General features: G+C 33.3%; 2 protein-coding genes and 1 long non-coding RNA gene across 3 annotated transcripts; all 3 read right to left on the reverse strand.

Moving 5' to 3' along the window:
* Window positions 1–4715: 4715 nt before the first annotated feature.
* Window positions 4716–5956, reverse strand: LOC114378283 (inositol polyphosphate multikinase beta). The gene has a single exon (XM_028336854.1). The coding sequence runs from the start codon at window positions 5802–5804 to the stop codon at window positions 4965–4967; it is 840 nt and encodes a 279-aa protein (XP_028192655.1). The 5' UTR covers window positions 5805–5956; the 3' UTR covers window positions 4716–4964.
* Window positions 5957–8959: 3003 nt separating this feature from the next.
* LOC114379856 lies at window positions 8960–11037 on the reverse strand. Its single transcript, XR_003659618.1, has 3 exons — window positions 10887–11037; window positions 10670–10794; window positions 8960–9450 (listed from the first exon to the last, which is right to left on the reverse strand). It is a non-coding gene; the product is annotated as an uncharacterized LOC114379856 (long non-coding RNA).
* A 1700-nt stretch (window positions 11038–12737) lies between these two features.
* Window positions 12738–17362, reverse strand: LOC114379855 (quinone oxidoreductase 1-like). The gene is made up of 5 exons (XM_028338637.1): window positions 17129–17362; window positions 16910–17051; window positions 15695–15921; window positions 14370–14627; window positions 12738–13221 (listed from the first exon to the last, which is right to left on the reverse strand). The coding sequence occupies exons 1-5, from the start codon at window positions 17324–17326 to the stop codon at window positions 12916–12918; spliced, it is 1131 nt and encodes a 376-aa protein (XP_028194438.1). The 5' UTR covers window positions 17327–17362; the 3' UTR covers window positions 12738–12915.
* Between the last annotated feature and the right edge of the window lie 512 nt (window positions 17363–17874).

Below are 17874 nucleotides of genomic sequence, written 5' to 3' on the forward strand. Positions count from 1 at the left end.
CAAGTGAGAGTCAGAAAGACAAAGTGAGGAAGCTTGAGGGTTTTCAGTGCAAAAAAATTATCATAAAAGATCTCATAACATCGACTTTTAAATAAAATCGATGTTAATGAAGTAACTCAACATCGTTGTTGAGTTTTCCCTATGTTCTTCTAATAACATTATTTTTTCTTCTTCAGAAAATCGATGTTAACACGAGTCTGCTAACATCGACTTTTTAAAAACTGATGTTAAAGAACTCATGTTAACATTGATTTTTAAAAAATCTATGTTAATGAATTCATCTTAACATCAATTTTCTAAAAAATTGATGTTAACAAACTCATGGTATTTATGAGTATGTTATTGCATTTTTGTTAACATTGATTTTTATCAAAAATTGATGTTAATGATGTCAAAACCATTATTTATAGTAGTACATGATGAAACGAAACAACGATGGAAACGAAAAAAATTGCCATCACAACTTAGAAGATAGTTTGGATTATTCGTTTGTTATTCATCATAAGGACGAAATGAAATCACAAATCGAATTCAAACGATATATATATGTTGGAGAATACACAGTGTCAATTTTGCGGGTAATATATTAAGATAGAAATATCCATAAAGAAGAAAACAAACATTACAGATCCAACAGTTTACGTACTCCAAATGAATTTATGGTAGGATATCCTTGAGTAACTTGATCAAGGAAGAAAGGCCACCCAAGAAGTTATGATAAATGACATCGTTTGATCTTGGAGCGATTTCTGGTAGGTTCCCAGGAGGAGAGAGAAACCCAAGGGGATGCTGGAGTACTTGTTGATGTAGTCCTCGGTGGAGCCGCTATTGTATGGATTATCATATCGATCAAAGAGCACAGTAATTTCGTAACAAAGAAATCCAGGGAAGTTATTATCATTCGATCCTTATTGAAATAATTATCACCTTTCCTATTAATTTTTCTATACAAAAGAACACAATATCCTCTTTGGCTTGGACTATCATCTCTTTGGCATTCCAATTTGATTGAAAATCAATAGGTATATTAATTTAATCCAACATTCCTTCATTATAATATCATCACATGATTCTGAATGGCGATAAATAAATATGCATGTCTCGTTGATATCTTTGAAGCTGTACGCTGCCTTGGCTTTTTGTTGAATCAAAATTCAAATAAAAAAAGGATATTATTTCGACATTATCTTACACATCCAGGAAATTTCTTGTAGTATCAGGATGAACAATACATTTTAAAGTACACGCATTATCTCAATATCACCTGTACTTTAATCTTTTATTTGGAGATTATGAGAACGGTCATATTCTAAAAGTATCTAGTTCAAGTTTTGATGAGAACAAGTACACATCTAGCACAAGAGAAATTTCTCAAAGACCACACACCGAGCAACAAAATCTATGTGATATCCAAGCCAGGCACCGAGCTCGGTGACAAGAGCACACAACTCGAAGACCCACCAACGCACGAATATCATACGCTTCCTCTCAAGGCAAAGCCGGATTAAACTGACCCTTCTCAACACCGAAAAAGGTTCAATCTATAATATTATGCTGACAAACTAATTTGAGGATATTATTATATCTCGTTGCTTATGGGAAGCTTTCCAATGGTATGATAAGACTATCAAGTTTAGAGCACTAGCTAGTACTGGGCAAGGTCAAGGCCATTTCTAAAGCCATTTTTAATTGAAGCTTTGGGACCTGAACAAAATCAACTCTTCTAGTTTTCCATATTATGCTTATATCTTAACTTTCAAAAACAATAAAAAAGAACTCCACAAAATTATTTTCTATATTGAAGCTTATGTCCGTCTCCACTCCTCGGAATTTAAAAGTTGTTCTATCATACACATGACTAGCAACATGCATGTGTTGCTTTACCCCTAAAAACTCCCCTAATTTCCAGCACACAACTATACAAAGAAGAGATCAACCATTCAGGCAAGTGCTTTCCTATGTTGAATCTTGGTTTGATTCACATGTAATTACCAATTTACAGTTTTTATATACTGCGAAATTCGTTAAGCCCATGTAATGGGGCACATTTGCATCTCCATAAACTTATGTTTTCACATTCGTTAGGCTCATGTAATTGTCACTTTTACACAATTAATATATTTGAAAAACATAAAAGGTTAATTTTAAAAAATAAATATACCATCAATTTAAATATTTTATTATATATTACTCATATTTCATTTAATTAAAATATCTTTGCTTGTGTGTATACGTAGTGTTCCTGTATTTTATATTTTAGGCATTAATCGTATCAAAATATTTGTGTCCGCGTCATCTCCAGCGAGAAATTAAGCACGACATGTTGTGCAGACTATAGAGTAATAGAGATCATGCCGATGGAAGATGAAATGGTTGCTGCACCTCATTGCTTTGCAAAGGTACGTGGGAGGATTATTATACGCCACCTTTCCTTTGCATACATTAAAAAGTTGTTTCTGAATTCGAATAGGTAACCAATCCGTCACCAATAAGGCGCAAGAGCTTGCTCTCGATTTCATATTTTAACATGATTGTAATTATTTATTTCCTCTTAATTTGTTTCATTTAATGTACAAAGTTGGCAAATTGTGGGACAACATGTATATGATGTTTTGAACGAGTATCCACGTTTGCATGTAACTCATGGCCGGAAGGTACCATTTCAAGACCAAAATTTTTACTGATTTTTCAAGAGATCTAATTGTTATAATACTTTTTAATAAGACTAAAATGAAGAAAAAAACTTAGAAAGATCAAAATTGAAAAATCGAGAATTTATATGGACTAAAATTAAATAAAAAATAACTTAATTATATAATTAGTCTCTTAATCATGATTAAAATTCTGATTGAATCTCTCAATTATTAAAAATTTTAATTGATAATTTTAATTAAGTCCCTCAATTATTACAAAGCTCAATCAAATTCTTAAATTTTTTAAAAACACTACAATCCTATCATTTTCATAAGCTTTGTTAGTTTAAAAGCTGACAAAAATGATATAATTGTAGTTACACTAAAAAAAGTAAAATGGGCCAAAATAGACCGGTCTGATGGGCAACCGAGCCTAACTGGATTTCAAAAAATAAGACCCATATAGAATATGAGTTGACCTAGACCATTTTTCATGCTTGACCCAATCGATTGGGTTAGTTCATCCATTTTGCCAACTCTACTAGTGAGTGACCTTGGGTTGGGTTTTAGAGTTTTGCATGTTTTGGGGGTAGATTCAAGCAATAAGGGCAAAAATGTGGAGGTTGTTACGAAACTAGATGAAGAGGACACCATAAAGCACAATGGCATTGGAGGGGTTGAGGGGGTGGAGGGAGAGAAGTGGTGGATGAGATCTCATCGGTTGATTTTTCCTTTCATCCAATCTCTTTGCAATGTAAGGGTTTTGGATGAGTGGCAGTGAAAAGAGGATGGGAAGAGTAGGGAGAAGAAGGAGATAAATTGGAGAGGAGAGGAGGAGAGGATTGAGCAACCGACTCCCAAATAGGTTTGGGCCTTTTGATTTTTAACAAATGAAATAATTATACCACAATGGAGAGAGAAAGTCAACTAGGTTTTCTTTTTATATATTTTGTACGTTTTTAGTCACCAAAAATCATATTTTAAGATTAAATTATCGAATATCATAGGTTTGGTTAACAACATTTTGACGAAAGGACTAAAAATATATTTCTCGACATTGAGGGACTAAAAAAATAGACTTCGTATTTGAGGAACTAAAGACATATTCAAACCTAAAAACAAAACAAAAAATGAGATTATGAACAAAAGAGAGGAACAAACCATGATCAAGGACGGAGAACAAACCTTGATCGAAGACAAGAAACAAAGACAATGAAAAATGAAGAGAGAGGAACACGAGGTAGAAAGATTGGGATGGGTGGTTGCAAAAAGAAAGTGTGGACCATGAGTGTAATTTTCAAAATTCCATGAATGTATTTTTGTCCAATAAAAAATGAGATAACTTTCCAAAAAGTTGAAATTGGGATAAACTCAAAATTCTAGCTTATGTGGCTTTTACAAAAGCTGAAAATCTTGTCCATCCAAACACTGCTTCTAAACAGAAAATAACTTATGCCAATAGAGAAGCTCCTAAAAGTCATTTTAGAGTGTATTCAAATAGGCTTTAACACCACTAGTCACGAGGTAGACCACAACTTTAGAATCACATTCTAACCAAAATTTAAGAATGTCTGCAGCCCTAGCAATTTCAAGAGCTAATAACACCCCATCATGACATTGATGACCCAAATTCTGCATAAATCCCAGGATCCATTCCCCCCATGTCCCCCCTAGAAACCTCCAGCACAAGTAGCACGCTAATTTAATAAGCCTCTCACTGATTGGAGAGATTAATCTCTAACTACAAACTGTGGAGGACCAAAACTGGCATTTCATCAATAATTTTTGCGTGCAATAGGATAGAATAGAATAGAATGTTACAAGTACTATATCATACTCGCTTAATTAATATACTAGAACACGAGATGTCCCAATCACACCTCTATGATTGAAAATAAAAAGGAGACAACAAGCAGTTTATGTAGTACAAAAATTTACACACTAAATTTAAAGAGCAGATCAGAAAGTCTCGGCAGGTAGAAAAATTCGACCATCAGCAGAAACACCATAAAAACCAAGTTAGATTGATGCCTATGGTAACATAGAGCAAAAGAATTCATAAAAGTAGTAGGAGCATAAAGGTTGGCTGAAACAAATGGAGTTGAAGGACATTGTTATTATTATTAAATGACTCACTTTGACAGAATATGAAAAAGGAAAAGGGACGGCTAGTATCTGACAGCAACTTGAAAGGGAGTTTAGCAGAACAAGATTGCCTCTCAGTCCATATTATTATTTTGTTTCTGACAGTACTTCAAACAGTTAGTCTGCGACACTAATTCAAGCATAATTATTTTCTGATAGGAATAAGATTAACTCGATGAAAATCAGTCACTTGTGAAGACATGCTACTGCTAGGATATCCTTGAGGAACTTGATGAAGGAACAAAGGCCACCCAAGAAGTTGTGATCAATGACACCGTTTCCGTCCACCACGTGTGCAAAGTCAACGAGTTTGACCAGAGGGTTGGTAGCTTTCCCTTTCCCTAGATCCTTCTCGTACACCACAAGAACAGAACAAGAATAGAAGTGATACACCGTCTGAACCTCGAACCAGTCCTTGAGCTTCTGCAAGCGCTCCAAAACGGCGCCGTAGACCTCCGTTGCGAAAGCGCAATCGGGATGATGATCATCATGGTTGATATTATTAGAGGAAACGAACTTGTTGAGAACAAGTGCAACACCATGGGCGGATAGACACTGGAGAGATTTCCTGGTAGGTTCCCAGGAGGAGATAGAGTCCTTGACTCCCGAGATTCTGAAACCCAAGGGCAAGCTAGAGGACTCTCTGTCCTTCTTCAGGCACTTGCAGATGTAGTCCTCGGAGTCTCCCAGGTGCCAGGTTCTGGAGCCGATCTTTACGTCCATGACGGAGGGTTTGGAGTAGCCGCAGAGGAGGTCCTCCAGGACCAGGTGAGGGTGGGGACCGGAGCCGTCGGAGGCGTCCAGGAGGCGGGTGCCGTGAAAGGCGGGGAAGAAGGAGCGGATGGAGTAGTCGTGGGCGGCGGCGGCGAGAGAGGTGTAAAAGGAGAGTTCGGTGGAGCCGCGGGTGTCGTCGTCTTTGTTGGTCTGGAGGGGCTTGTAGAATTTTCCAAAATCGTCGACGAGTGGGCCCAGGATTCCGTCCTTGGCCTTGTGCCCGGCCACCTGGTGCTCCGGGATCTTGAGCATTTTTATAATGGAATAGTGTGAAATTCAGAATGGCAAGTAGATCTAATATATATAACTGCAATTGAAATCACGGATGCGGCCACAACAGACCTAAGAATGAACGGAAGCACGTGAGTTAGGCAGAGTTAGCCTTACACAAAGCAATGCAAGTTTTGCGCCAAGCCTAAACTTGGTCTCAATCAATTTTCGCTTTTCACTTTGCAAAACTAAATTTATTTTTTAATTTCTGTATAATATTTTCAACTGAAATCTAAATATACACTCATTTGATCATAGGATGGTATAATACAAGACAAGTGCCTAGCCTCCCACTTCCAGCTACACTCTTTTCAACTTTATCTCTATGATTAGTTGGAATTTGGTGAATTTCACTTATTATTAATATTTTTTTCTCATGATTTAAACATAAGATTTATCAAAATTGATAATTTTTAATCAAATGTAAGAAAGAAAGTAAAATTAACACAACCAAAATACTAATAAAAAAATAAAATTTGCCCAACAAAAAAGAAAAAAAAATTATTTACCGATAGTATATAAAATTAGTCTTATACCGTCATCATCAAATCATAAGGCTGATTTTATTAGTTATAATGTCATAATGCACAAGCATTAAGCTTACAAAAAATTATTAATTAAATTACACCATATTACAAATATATTCTAATTAAATTGTTTAAATAATTCGGCTGATTGATTGAAAATGCGAATAAATTCTTTATGTTCATTTTATCTGATAATCTAATGGCAATTATCATTGATATGTCTCTTTGGTTTGATTTGAATTGTGGCTGAATTTTGGCTACTTTTGTGCCATTAGGATGCGAGGAGGACATCCACCATGATTTCTTAAAGTTATGAACTGAAATACGGTATTTTACTGTCTTGTGCTTGTAACCAAAGTAAAAGTTAATTGAGACAAACGAACCAACCAGATTGATTTTTTTTTTTTTTATACCTTTAGAGACTATTTTAGAATTTTATTTATTCGGGGACTTACTTGACACTACTCTACACTTTTAAGAATAACATAGTGTGTTTATTCCATTCCAAAATTTGTGAAAGCTGAAGGCCAAAAGCAATGAGGCAACATTAATCACACCAGTCTACATGGGGTGTTTGCGGGTAAGTGACTCATAAATTTGAATTAATCTAAATAAATTTAAACAGTTTTGAGTTGAATATTTTTTTATGTTTGGATCAGATTCAATGTAAATCATTTACAAACATATTAATTTTGATTGAATTTAATTTTTCTTAAAAAAATATTAAGAAACTAATGCATTCAAATTTAATTAAATTAGATAATAAGTTTTGTGATACCTAACCTAAACCAACTTGTTTAAGTCCCTAAATCTAAAAGGTATTGCATGGTGGACTTAAATAATTTGTATAACTTGTTCTAGGATGATAGAACTGGATGCGCCACTTTGGATGCCATCCTTGGATTGGTGGCTTGTCATGTAATAATGCTCCGAGACCTTCAACGTTATAGCATTACACAACATTGTTGACCAAGAAGAAGCATTTCTCATCATTGAATAAATAACTAGTTATATACCCACACGTTGTGCGGATTTTAATTTTTTAATATTATAATTAGTAATTTAAAAGAAAAAGTGATAGAGAGACATGTAAAAAAATTGGTACAACAAATTAAAATAGAAAAATCTATTTAATGATATACATAAACTATCATTTGAGAAAAATAAACGGTACTATTATAAATTACTAAAACATATAAAAAATATGATTATCTTTATTTTTAAAAGGGGAAATGTATTTTATTTTCAAGAACTAATTAATTTTTTTCAATTTTTTTTATGATAAAAAGAAAAAATTTGTTTAACTATACTTTTGTTCAGTTTTAACTATGAATAACATAAACTTCAATCTTCTTATACAAAAAGATAAAATATTCACCACTAGTGTATAGATAAACTAACATTGGATTATTTCAGCTTAACTAGAAGTTTCGAGCTTTGAATATGTAGTTGGATTAAAATATTTAAGAATAATTTTAAACTCTATTTATATTAAAACATGTTTTCAATAATTCTTAAAATATCTCTAATATTATTTTTAATATGATTACTTAAATGATAAGAAAATGATGAAAAAGATGATAATTATATGCACACCATTTAAAAAATGTTAATTCAACTATTATTTTCTCTCCTATTGAAGAAAGATCAGACATTTTTTTGTATAATAGGGGAAATGACTTTTGTGAAGGAAATGGAAGAAATTTTGCAGCAAATTTTGAGATTAGCCTAATCAGGGGACTACAAGTAAAATGATATAAAAAAAAATAGGAGAGATATGCATTAATCACTTATATACCAAGAATAAGTAATCATACATGGGGTAATGTTAATGAATGAAATTAACCACGTATATACCAAGGAAGTATGAGTTGGAGACATATTTTCAGGGATAAATTGCTAATGAGGCTGCTGATTTGCTTGCAAAGCATGGGTTGGCTATGAGTTCCAACATGAAGACTTTTGATGTGGTTCCTTCATATATTTCTTCAGTTTTAGCAGCTGATGCTGCTTGTAATTTTCGTTCTAGAGTTGGTTAGTGTTCTGTGTTTTGGGGCTTAGCCCTTTTTGATCAACAAAACAAAAATGAATGAAATTAAAATTAGGAAGGTAAAAAGACAGTTTTTTATTTTAAAAAAAATCATTAAAAAAAGTTAAAACTTAAAATGACACAGTTTTGTTGACGTGGCAAATTATACTTGAAGAGTAGCTAAGGTGAATTTGACTAGGGCGATGGATACTTGACAGTCCAAAGCCATACAATATTTTTCCAGTTCCTGCACCAGCCATGCACAATGATCTCTACAATGCAACTTTATACTACGCATCATGCTCGATTTCTCAGCTATCCATAGAACCACGGCATTTAACTGTTATGTTATTGAAACAGAGTCTAAGTTGACTGTATAAATAAAACAGAACCTAGCATTTAACTGTAATGTTATTGAAACCAGAGTCTAAGTTCGACTGTATAAATAAAACCTTCTTTCTAAATGTCTATAATTTTGGGATACATAGATAGAGGGAAAGAAGTAAAAGCACGAAACCCTGGATTTCAAGGGCGAAGGGAGGATATAAAAATATAAGAAAAAGACAACAAAACTACAAAAATAGGAAATAAGACTATGAGAAGAGTATTTAACCAACACAAAGTCATATGGTTGAATATCATGAGCACGATGTTAAAAAAACCAATTTTTTTAAGAACAAAGACCTGTGATTTTCAGCGGCATACCGCATACAATAGTTATAGTATCACAAACCATAGTTCCTCTCAAGAGGAATCAAACATGGACTTGGTGTTTAAGACCTATGTACAATTGATATCCTTAGGGTAGCAACACAACAGATCCCATGGTCTTCTGATTCTCCAAGTCTTCATGTGCTTTTGCTGCCTCAGACAATGGGTAAGTCCGATTAGCCCACACCTTTAAGACTCCAGAAGCAACCTTGGCAAACACCTCTCAAGCAGCCTCCAATAGCTCATCCCGAGTGACATTATAATGCTTTAAAGTGAACAAGGACTTTGTAGCCAGGGATGATAATGGAACTGAATCAGGTGTACCTGATGACTGCCCAAAACTTACCATGTAACCTCGAGGCTTCAAGCAAGCCAAAGATCCCAGTACAAATTACAGCATATACATCGTTAAGGATTTTTCTGACAAATACTCATGAAATTTTGAAATGATAAAATTAGGAAAAACTGAAATCACAAATCTCAACAAATGAAAAAAAAATGCTTTAACCTCGCCGATATCAGTGAGGTCATAATCAATGAAGTAAGCTAATGAGTATGGTCCTAGATATTACATTAATCAGACAATAACCATAGAACTTTAGTAACCTTGGAACTTCAGGGCTCTAGTCTACTGATTAGAATCTATTACTTATCAACTCTTGCCCTCTGGGTTTGCCCATCAACATTACGTGTGTTTGTAACTAATAATATTGATATATACAAATACTCACTTTGACATCATCACATTTCTAGCAAAGCCAATTGAGAAAACCAATACTAAAGGATGAAACACTATGAATTCATTTCTAAATGAGAAAAGTATTTAATTTGACTTCTTTAATAGGGTGTGGGAATTCAATAATAAATGTTGAGTTTATCATCTAAGATCTGGTTGGTTTTTGTTGATGTTATAGTTTTAAGTAATTATCAATGTAGGATCAACTGATCCACAAATCTATTTACATTTCTGGACACTTAATTATCATAAGCGAAGGAGAACTTCATGAATGAGAAAAATGAACTACTGATGGAATACTCAATCATTTGATTTTGAAATTCTATATAGGAATAATATAACAGGTACTACCTCGAAGGTATCCTTTCCCACAGAATCATAGACTACTTTATATCAATTTAAATTGCATCGATTCTATTTATTATTTATAAGAATTAATTTGATTGAATAAAAAATCAAGAATTCTAAAGTAAATTCAGATTTATATAAAAAAAATCAAAATTAGTGTCATTACTATTACTTACTGATCAATAAAAATATCTACAAAAAGTAAAAAGAAAAGAGAAGGAAAAACTTCATTTTTCTATGGCTGCAAAATGTGTTTTTTTTTTCGTTCTTAAATAATTTTAAACAATACTTTGAAAAGTAAAATAAACACTTTTAAGTCCTAAAAAATGTATTATCTAAAGCCCTTTAAAGATAAAAAATAAAAGAAACATATTTTACAACGATTAAATATCTAAAACACTTTAAGAAAATAAAAAAAATTTAAATTGGAGAAAAGAAAAAAGTATTTAAGCCAAATATTAATTAATGTTTTGGTAACAGTAAGAGAATATGGTACCTGGAGTGTAAGGTAAGGAGGGGACTTTATAAACCCCAGTGCGAAAGTAGACATCAATGAAATTAACCCCAACAGCTTTGTTCCTCACACGGCTCTCCGATTTCCACATCCTCCCACTTCAGAACCTGTCACTCATCAATTCCACAATTCAGTGTTCAAAGAGCAAAGGACTATGTGAGTGAGTGAGTGAGTGAGTGAGTGAAATAAAAAAAGAAACCTCAGGGTCGCCAAGTGGTAAACTCTGATAGCTTTCACCATGCTTGTAGTTGCCGATGATAACGAAGCTTTCGTGGTGGTTGCAAAGAAAATGAACAGAAGAGTTCACTGTACTAGTGTACTACTGCTTTGGAACGCCATCATATAGAAAAGGGAAAAGGATAATAAAATGATATAACATTAAATACTATTACATTTTTTAAATTTATAAGTAAATTTTCAATAAAAATAAAAAAAGTAACACCGACAATAGACTTAAATATTTTTTGGTTTCCAGAAGTTAATGTTTTTTTTCAATCCTTATAAATTCATTTTTTTTTTAATTTTAGTTCTCGAAAATTGAAGTTTTTTCAATTTCGATTTCAGTAAGATTTATTGTTAATTTTAAGTTTTGTGTTTTTTTAATTTTAATTCCTATGAATCAAGAAAATATTATTAAAGAATTTATAATAACTCATATATCCTTACTTAATCGGTTGAGTTAAACCCTTGGAAAATAAAAATACTAACTTACATTGATAAAAACATATTTAGCACTGATATTAAATGGTCATAGTGGAATTTATTAATAAATAATACTATTTTTTTTTATGAAAAGTGGGCGCTTAAGAGTATTTATTATGCATAATTGCTTAAAGGAATTACTTATCTTAAATTTATGAGTCCTATAATGTCATATAAATAAATAAAAATTACACAAATTTATTTCAATACTAAAGTTATTAGAGTGAATACTTAACTTAAGTCAGATTAAATTTTATAATAAAAAATGATTTTAAATTTTCTCAAGTCATAGACAAAAAATCAACCTTATTTTCATTAGGACAATTTTGAATTTTCTCAAGAAGAAAAGTGTGCACTATTTGTTAGAATCCATGGTTCAAAGGAGTGAAAAGAAAGAAAAAAAATATAAAACTAAAAAATGGTATTTATTCAAAATGAGAAAATCATTTCACGAGTATATTGTGGCTTATATAGCCAATTTTAATAGCACTAATAATAACACATTGATTTTTTTAATCAGAAAACAAATACAAAATTATATCATGTAAATGCAGCAAGTTAGCATTACTTTTTCATGGTTACACCTTTCTTTTTTTTTTACATAAATATGTTATTTATGACTTGATTACTAAGGTAGTTTACGTTATAGCTATTAAGACTATGAGTTGCTGTTCATTATGCGTCCCATACAAATCGAATGGCCAAACACAAAAGACACCCTCCTAATCCATTGAGAAACGTCATTCTCAGGTTTGCAAAGTGTTTGTGAAACATATACTAAGTAGTTAGTGTTGGCTGTTCATATTGTGGCAACTTATGTTGTACTAGGCAGTTCCCCCTATGTCTCGTTAATTGAATGAGATCACATTAACGAAAAGTAAAAACACACCTTTTGATATAACGGTTTGAGATTGAGACCCATGGTAATTTTACTCTAGACTGTTGCATGCCTACATTTAGCTTTGTTACCTCACGATCTATTAAATAATTTTGATTTTTTTGGCTCTCAAATGGCAGTTGGATTATAAAAGTGGAGAAAATAGTACGAATGCAGATTGGATTGATGGGGGGGGTCAACACCAATGAACTTCAAGAACAAGGAGAGCCCTGCTTCTATATTACACCTCCAACTCTCTTTCTCTCTCCATTTCACTTCCAGTTAGAAACTAAACTTCGTCGACCATCTTACAGTTCACACGGCCATTTCACTAGGTATGAGATACTATTCACAATTTACAATTTACAAACACGTGCTGCAGCTACCTTATTGTGTTCATATTTGATAAATGATAACAGTAACATGCAGGATATGAAAAAGACAACAAAACAAATAGTTATGTAGGAAATATGTCAAGATACTAAGATGAGAAAAGTACTCTTTAACCAAAGTCAACAGAGAAATCATTATTTAAGTACAATGATTCATGGTAAACAACATACATTAGCAATATCATTCATAATAAAGAGTTCTTTTCAAGAGGAAGCAAACAAGGACTTGGTGTATAACACATACACAACTGAGAGTCTTAGGGTATCAACACAACAGATCCTGATGTCTTTCGATTCTCCAGGTCTTCGTGTGCTTTTGCAGCCTCAGACAATGGGTAAGTATGATTAACACGGACCTTCAACACACCAGAAGCAACGTTAGCAAACACCTCTCCAGCAGCCTCCAACAGCTCATCCCGAGTGACAACATATTGCATTAGACTAGGCCTAGTCAAGAAAAGGGATTTTGCAGCCAGGGAAGATAATGGAACCGGATCAGGTGAACCAGATGACTGCCCAAAACTTACCATGTAGCCCCTAAGCTTCAAGCATGCCAAAGATCCCTGGACAAATCACAGCACACCACAGACCTTATTAAGAACTTTTCTCATAGCACTCTTAAATTTTGGTTTGATGAAAATAAAAACCCTGAAATATAGTAACCCAAAGTTTGATTTTCTAAATTGAAACTAAAAATCCTGACAAAAAGCTTTTATTAGGCAGAAATTAGTTTGATAATCATCAATGAAGTTGCTAAGTTTGCTTTTACACTGTATTAATCTGAGTAACACTTAAACTTTGGGTCTCCAATCTATAGAATAAAAAATCCACAGCCTATCAAGTCTTGACCTCTGAGTTTACCCATTAATAGGAAGTATCATAATCAGTCTTGACAAATGCAATTATCTCCTTTCACATTATCACACGACTTGCAAAGTCATTGAGCAACCAAATGATAAATGCAACATATGAATTTCTAAATTAGAAAGAAGTTTTATGTAGAGTTCTTCATTAGGATCTATGAGTTCATAGGTTGATGAGGAACAATAATCATTATATCTAGGATCTAGTTGATGTTCGTCGATGTTTAGTTTTAATTAATGATCAATATAGGATAAATTGAATTATAACTTATAAACCTGATCATATTTCTAGATGCCCAATTGTCATCACAGAAGAAACAAGTAAAGAATAAAAAAGTAACCAACTTCCAATGGATCATACAACCATTCATGACAGAATATTAATTTTGGCTCAAAAAGCTTTTTATTCTCCGTTGTGTATACCATTTTCTGTTTTAGTCCCTACAAATAAGAGTGTTTGCTTTTGGTTCTCGTTATTTGATTCTAGTTCCCATAAATATACTATTTGGTCCATTATCCATGATGAATTAATCCTTGCAAAATAAAATTGATGTCATATTTTAGGGACTAAAGTCAATATAACAAGCATATTATAAGAACTAATTCAACATGGACCAAATAATATAGGGATTAAAAATTTAAAAACAAACGAGGACCAAAGGCAAAAAATGCTATTTTTTTTAGGGATTAAAATCAATAAGAAGCTTTTGTAGGGACTAAAACCAAGGTTGTATATTTTAAGGACTAAAATACTATTTAAGCCTAATAATTTTATTTTTCCACTCAATTACCAATTATCTAATTTTGAAATTTTATTTGGGTGTAGAATAGCATAGAATAAGTACTACCTCAAATGTATCCTTTCCTACAGAATCATAGACTACTTCAACTCCATTGCCAGATGTAATTTCATTGACACGGGCAACAAAATCCTCTTCTTTGTAGATTATAACATGATGACAGCCATCCTCCTTGGCTTGAGCTGCCTTCTCTTTATTGGATACAGTTCCTATAACAGTTGCACCAAGAGCATTTGCCCACTGACACAATAGGGATCCAACTCCGCCAGCTGCTGCATGGACAAGAATTGTATGACCGGGTTCAACCTGTAAAATGATATGTACATGAGTGATGAGTCTGTTAATTGTCAAGCTAGGGACAAATTATGAGAAAATGCATTGGTTTCAGGATAAAGCATGAATTCACCAGTTAATATACTATAGTCCACTACAGAAACAGATGATACTGAAGTAATAGGCCAGAGAAAGCTATAAGTTCTAGTGAAGAAAAAGAACACTAATGGAAGAAAGCAGAGCAGATGGAGGAAGACAACACTAGCTACTGAACATTGGAGATATAAAACCATTCTTGGGCCACCATTAAGCTTTTAGGATAGTTGATCCTTGACAAAATACCAGAGTTAACAATCCTTGCCTGCCCTATTCATCATTTTAAATCAACACAAGGTAATGTGGTATGTTCATCGTCTACATTTCAGGCCCAAGGGCTCTTATGTGAGGCAGCATATTAGAGTTATAAACAATGATTGGGCCAATACCATACAGCTTAAATTTTTCGGAGAGTTGGTCCTTGACATGCTTATACCATGACCACATTAAAATTTTACCTTGATAAACAAGCTTAAATAAGTATTCATTTGAGTAGACAATCTAAAATATGATAAACGCAGTTTGGACCATCACTTCAATAAGTAGTTAATGCAATCATGAGATTTTAGATAAAATAAACTGATGAGTGCTTGGATGAAAACAAATACTGCAATAGCTGTTTTAAGCTTTCACAAAGGATTGTTTGTATAGCTTCAATTTCTAGCTTTTAAAGCCAAGCCCATAACTGCTTAACTGTATACATGGGCCTCAAAAGCTGTTTTAATATGCTCATTCAGATGGAACAAAAATGCTTCACGAGTAATTACTTATTGCCACAGATAAGCCCAACTAAGCTTATCAAAACAAAGACTAGATATATGAACTAACAGAGAACTAAATAACCCAAAGCTAATTAATAGTTATTCAATAACTAAAATCGATATTCTAAGTTCTAATTAACATCTGCTACATATGCTAATCAGTCTAGTCTAGTATGCTAACAGAAGTAAAAGAAAAAGGCAAATGGCTTCAGCTAAAATGATTGTAACATCATAGTACATTGCCTGGAAACAGCGCCGAAGCAAAAACTGAGTTGTCATGCCCTTGAGAATGATGGATGCTGCAACAGCTGGGTCAATTGACGAAGGAACAGGGACTACTTTATTTGCAGGAAGTATCTGCTCTTCAGCATATGAACCCATTGGTTGACCTGCATAAGCTACAAGATCTCCAACCTGCCTACCAGTGAGTCCAGCACCCACAGCTGTCACAACCCCAACAGCTTCCATACCTGCCAGCCATATTAAAAGGGGCAAAGAATTCAGCACATTCTACATTGGGATTCGACTTACTGTCCATTTGGAAAACACAAAATCAAATTTTCCACTGTGACACACACTCCAATGTAAAATTTATAGCTGAGATTAATTCGAACATTTATCACAATTACATTCAATGGTTTAAAAAAATGAAGACTTATTAACATTAAATGAAAAGTTATGAAAGTCATCATCAGTGCATGTATTCAATAGTAGATGAAGTAATTCTAGAGCTTAAAATGTATGAAGCAATGAAAAACCAGTGTTAAATTATAGTAAGAGAATTCAAACAGCTTGGTGAAATTTTCGAAGAGTCATTTGATATATATTGATAAGAGGTGTAATAGAGTCATTGATTCATATCACATGGCTTCACTTAACACCTATGAAGCATGAAAATCTCTCTTGTTCAAAGTGTCGCCGTGTCAGAGACGTTTCTGACACCGGCACACCTGGACACCTTTTTGACACTTCTTATTAAGTGTCTGGTTCAAAAATTACTTTTTGTTGGCTTGAACACTTAAGCTGTCACATTTACACAACTAATACACTTGAAAAAATATAGAAGGTTGGTTTAAAAAGATTTTGAGACAATTACACAAATAATTCATGAATCCATGCTTCATAGCTTAACACTTAACAGTGTAAGCCTTTGAGACAATTGGTTCTTAAGTCTTAACACGGTATTGATGCCTCATGCCTTAGTTGTTCTTAAATGTACAGTATATTAGTCGGTCCAGAAGGAACAGCAGCGGTAGACACGCACGATAGCGAAGATCAATCCATCTCAATTACAAAAAAACATTACCTTGCATCCATAAAGTGACATAATAAAGGGTTTGAAAGCAAATGGATACACGGAATGAGTGGGAATTGGCATTGTGCAATGGCAAGGGTCGTCTAGCCAATAATACAACATGAATTTAGTTACAGTTAAAGTGAGAAATGTAAGTGGGGAACCTGGAGTGAAGGGAAAAGAAGGGGCTTTGTAAACTCCTTTGCGAAAGTAGACATCAATGAAATTAACCCCAATGGCTTTGTTCCTCACACGGACCTCGCCTTCTTTTGGATCTCCAATTTCCACATCCTCCCACTTCAGAACCTGATCAACAATTGTAAATAATGAGTAAAACAAAGATGAGTATGTGAAAGAGAAGAGAAATGAATTGATTTACTTACTTGAGGGCCACCGAGTTCGTGAACTCTGATTGCCTTCACCATGTCTGATGAATAGGAAACCTTCGTTGTGAATGTGAGTGCTGCTCTGTCTCTGGTCAAAGGTAAGGAAGAAGAAGATGAAGAGGTGAGAGGTTGGGAATAATTGAAGAGTAGACAGAGACCAGGATTCTGGACTCTCAATAACCTCGAAAATGACATTTGTTTTCGCTTTTCTATTGTTTGTTTGTCGGGCAAAAATGTGGCGAGGATTTTCTATGCCAAATTTTGGCCCATTTTTTTCTTAACACGTTGTGCCATTTGATTTTCATTTACAATTTACAATAACTTTAATTTTTAAGAGTTAGATGTCATGCACTAACCCTAAGCAATTTTATACTCTCTCATGAGAGTTATATGTTACACTGCTCCTAAAATCTACCATTAAAACTATATCAAAAAGTTGAAGAGAATAAGTTAAATTTTATATTTCTTTTTCATTGCTTGAATTTTTCATACATAAATGCATTTATATAATCCTAATTGATATCATTCAATGAATATTAATTACCCATGTGTCACCATCACATTATTTTAAACAAATAAAATAAACACTACCATATAAATATTAAATATTTACTCCCATCTAATATAATCTTTTAACCACCTTAATTTTATTTGGGCCCCGCCATGCCCATCCTAACAAAGACTAAAAATTGAATTTTGAGAATTTTAGAATAAAAAAATTCATATTTTACCTTTTTCGTTTT

Source organism: Glycine soja, chromosome 12, assembly GCF_004193775.1.
Source record: "Glycine soja cultivar W05 chromosome 12, ASM419377v2, whole genome shotgun sequence".
NCBI classification, from domain to species: Eukaryota; Viridiplantae; Streptophyta; class Magnoliopsida; order Fabales; family Fabaceae; genus Glycine; species Glycine soja.

Excerpts from the sequence above, each read along its gene's own strand:
- LOC114378283 (XM_028336854.1), bottom strand. The coding sequence starts at position 5,804 with ATGCTCAAGATCCCGGAGCACCAGGTGGCCGGGCACAAGGCCAAGGAC.
- LOC114379855 (XM_028338637.1), bottom strand. The coding sequence starts at position 17,326 with ATGTCATTTTCGAGGTTATTGAGAGTCCAGAATCCTGGTCTCTGTCTA. Across the intron at positions 17,052-17,128 it reads ACGAACTCGGTGGCCCTCAA|GTTCTGAAGTGGGAGGATGT; the intron begins GTAAGTAAATCA and ends ATTGTTGATCAG. Across the intron at positions 14,628-15,694 it reads TGCTTCGGCGCTGTTTCCAG|GTTGAACCCGGTCATACAAT; the intron begins GCAATGTACTAT and ends ATCATTTTACAG.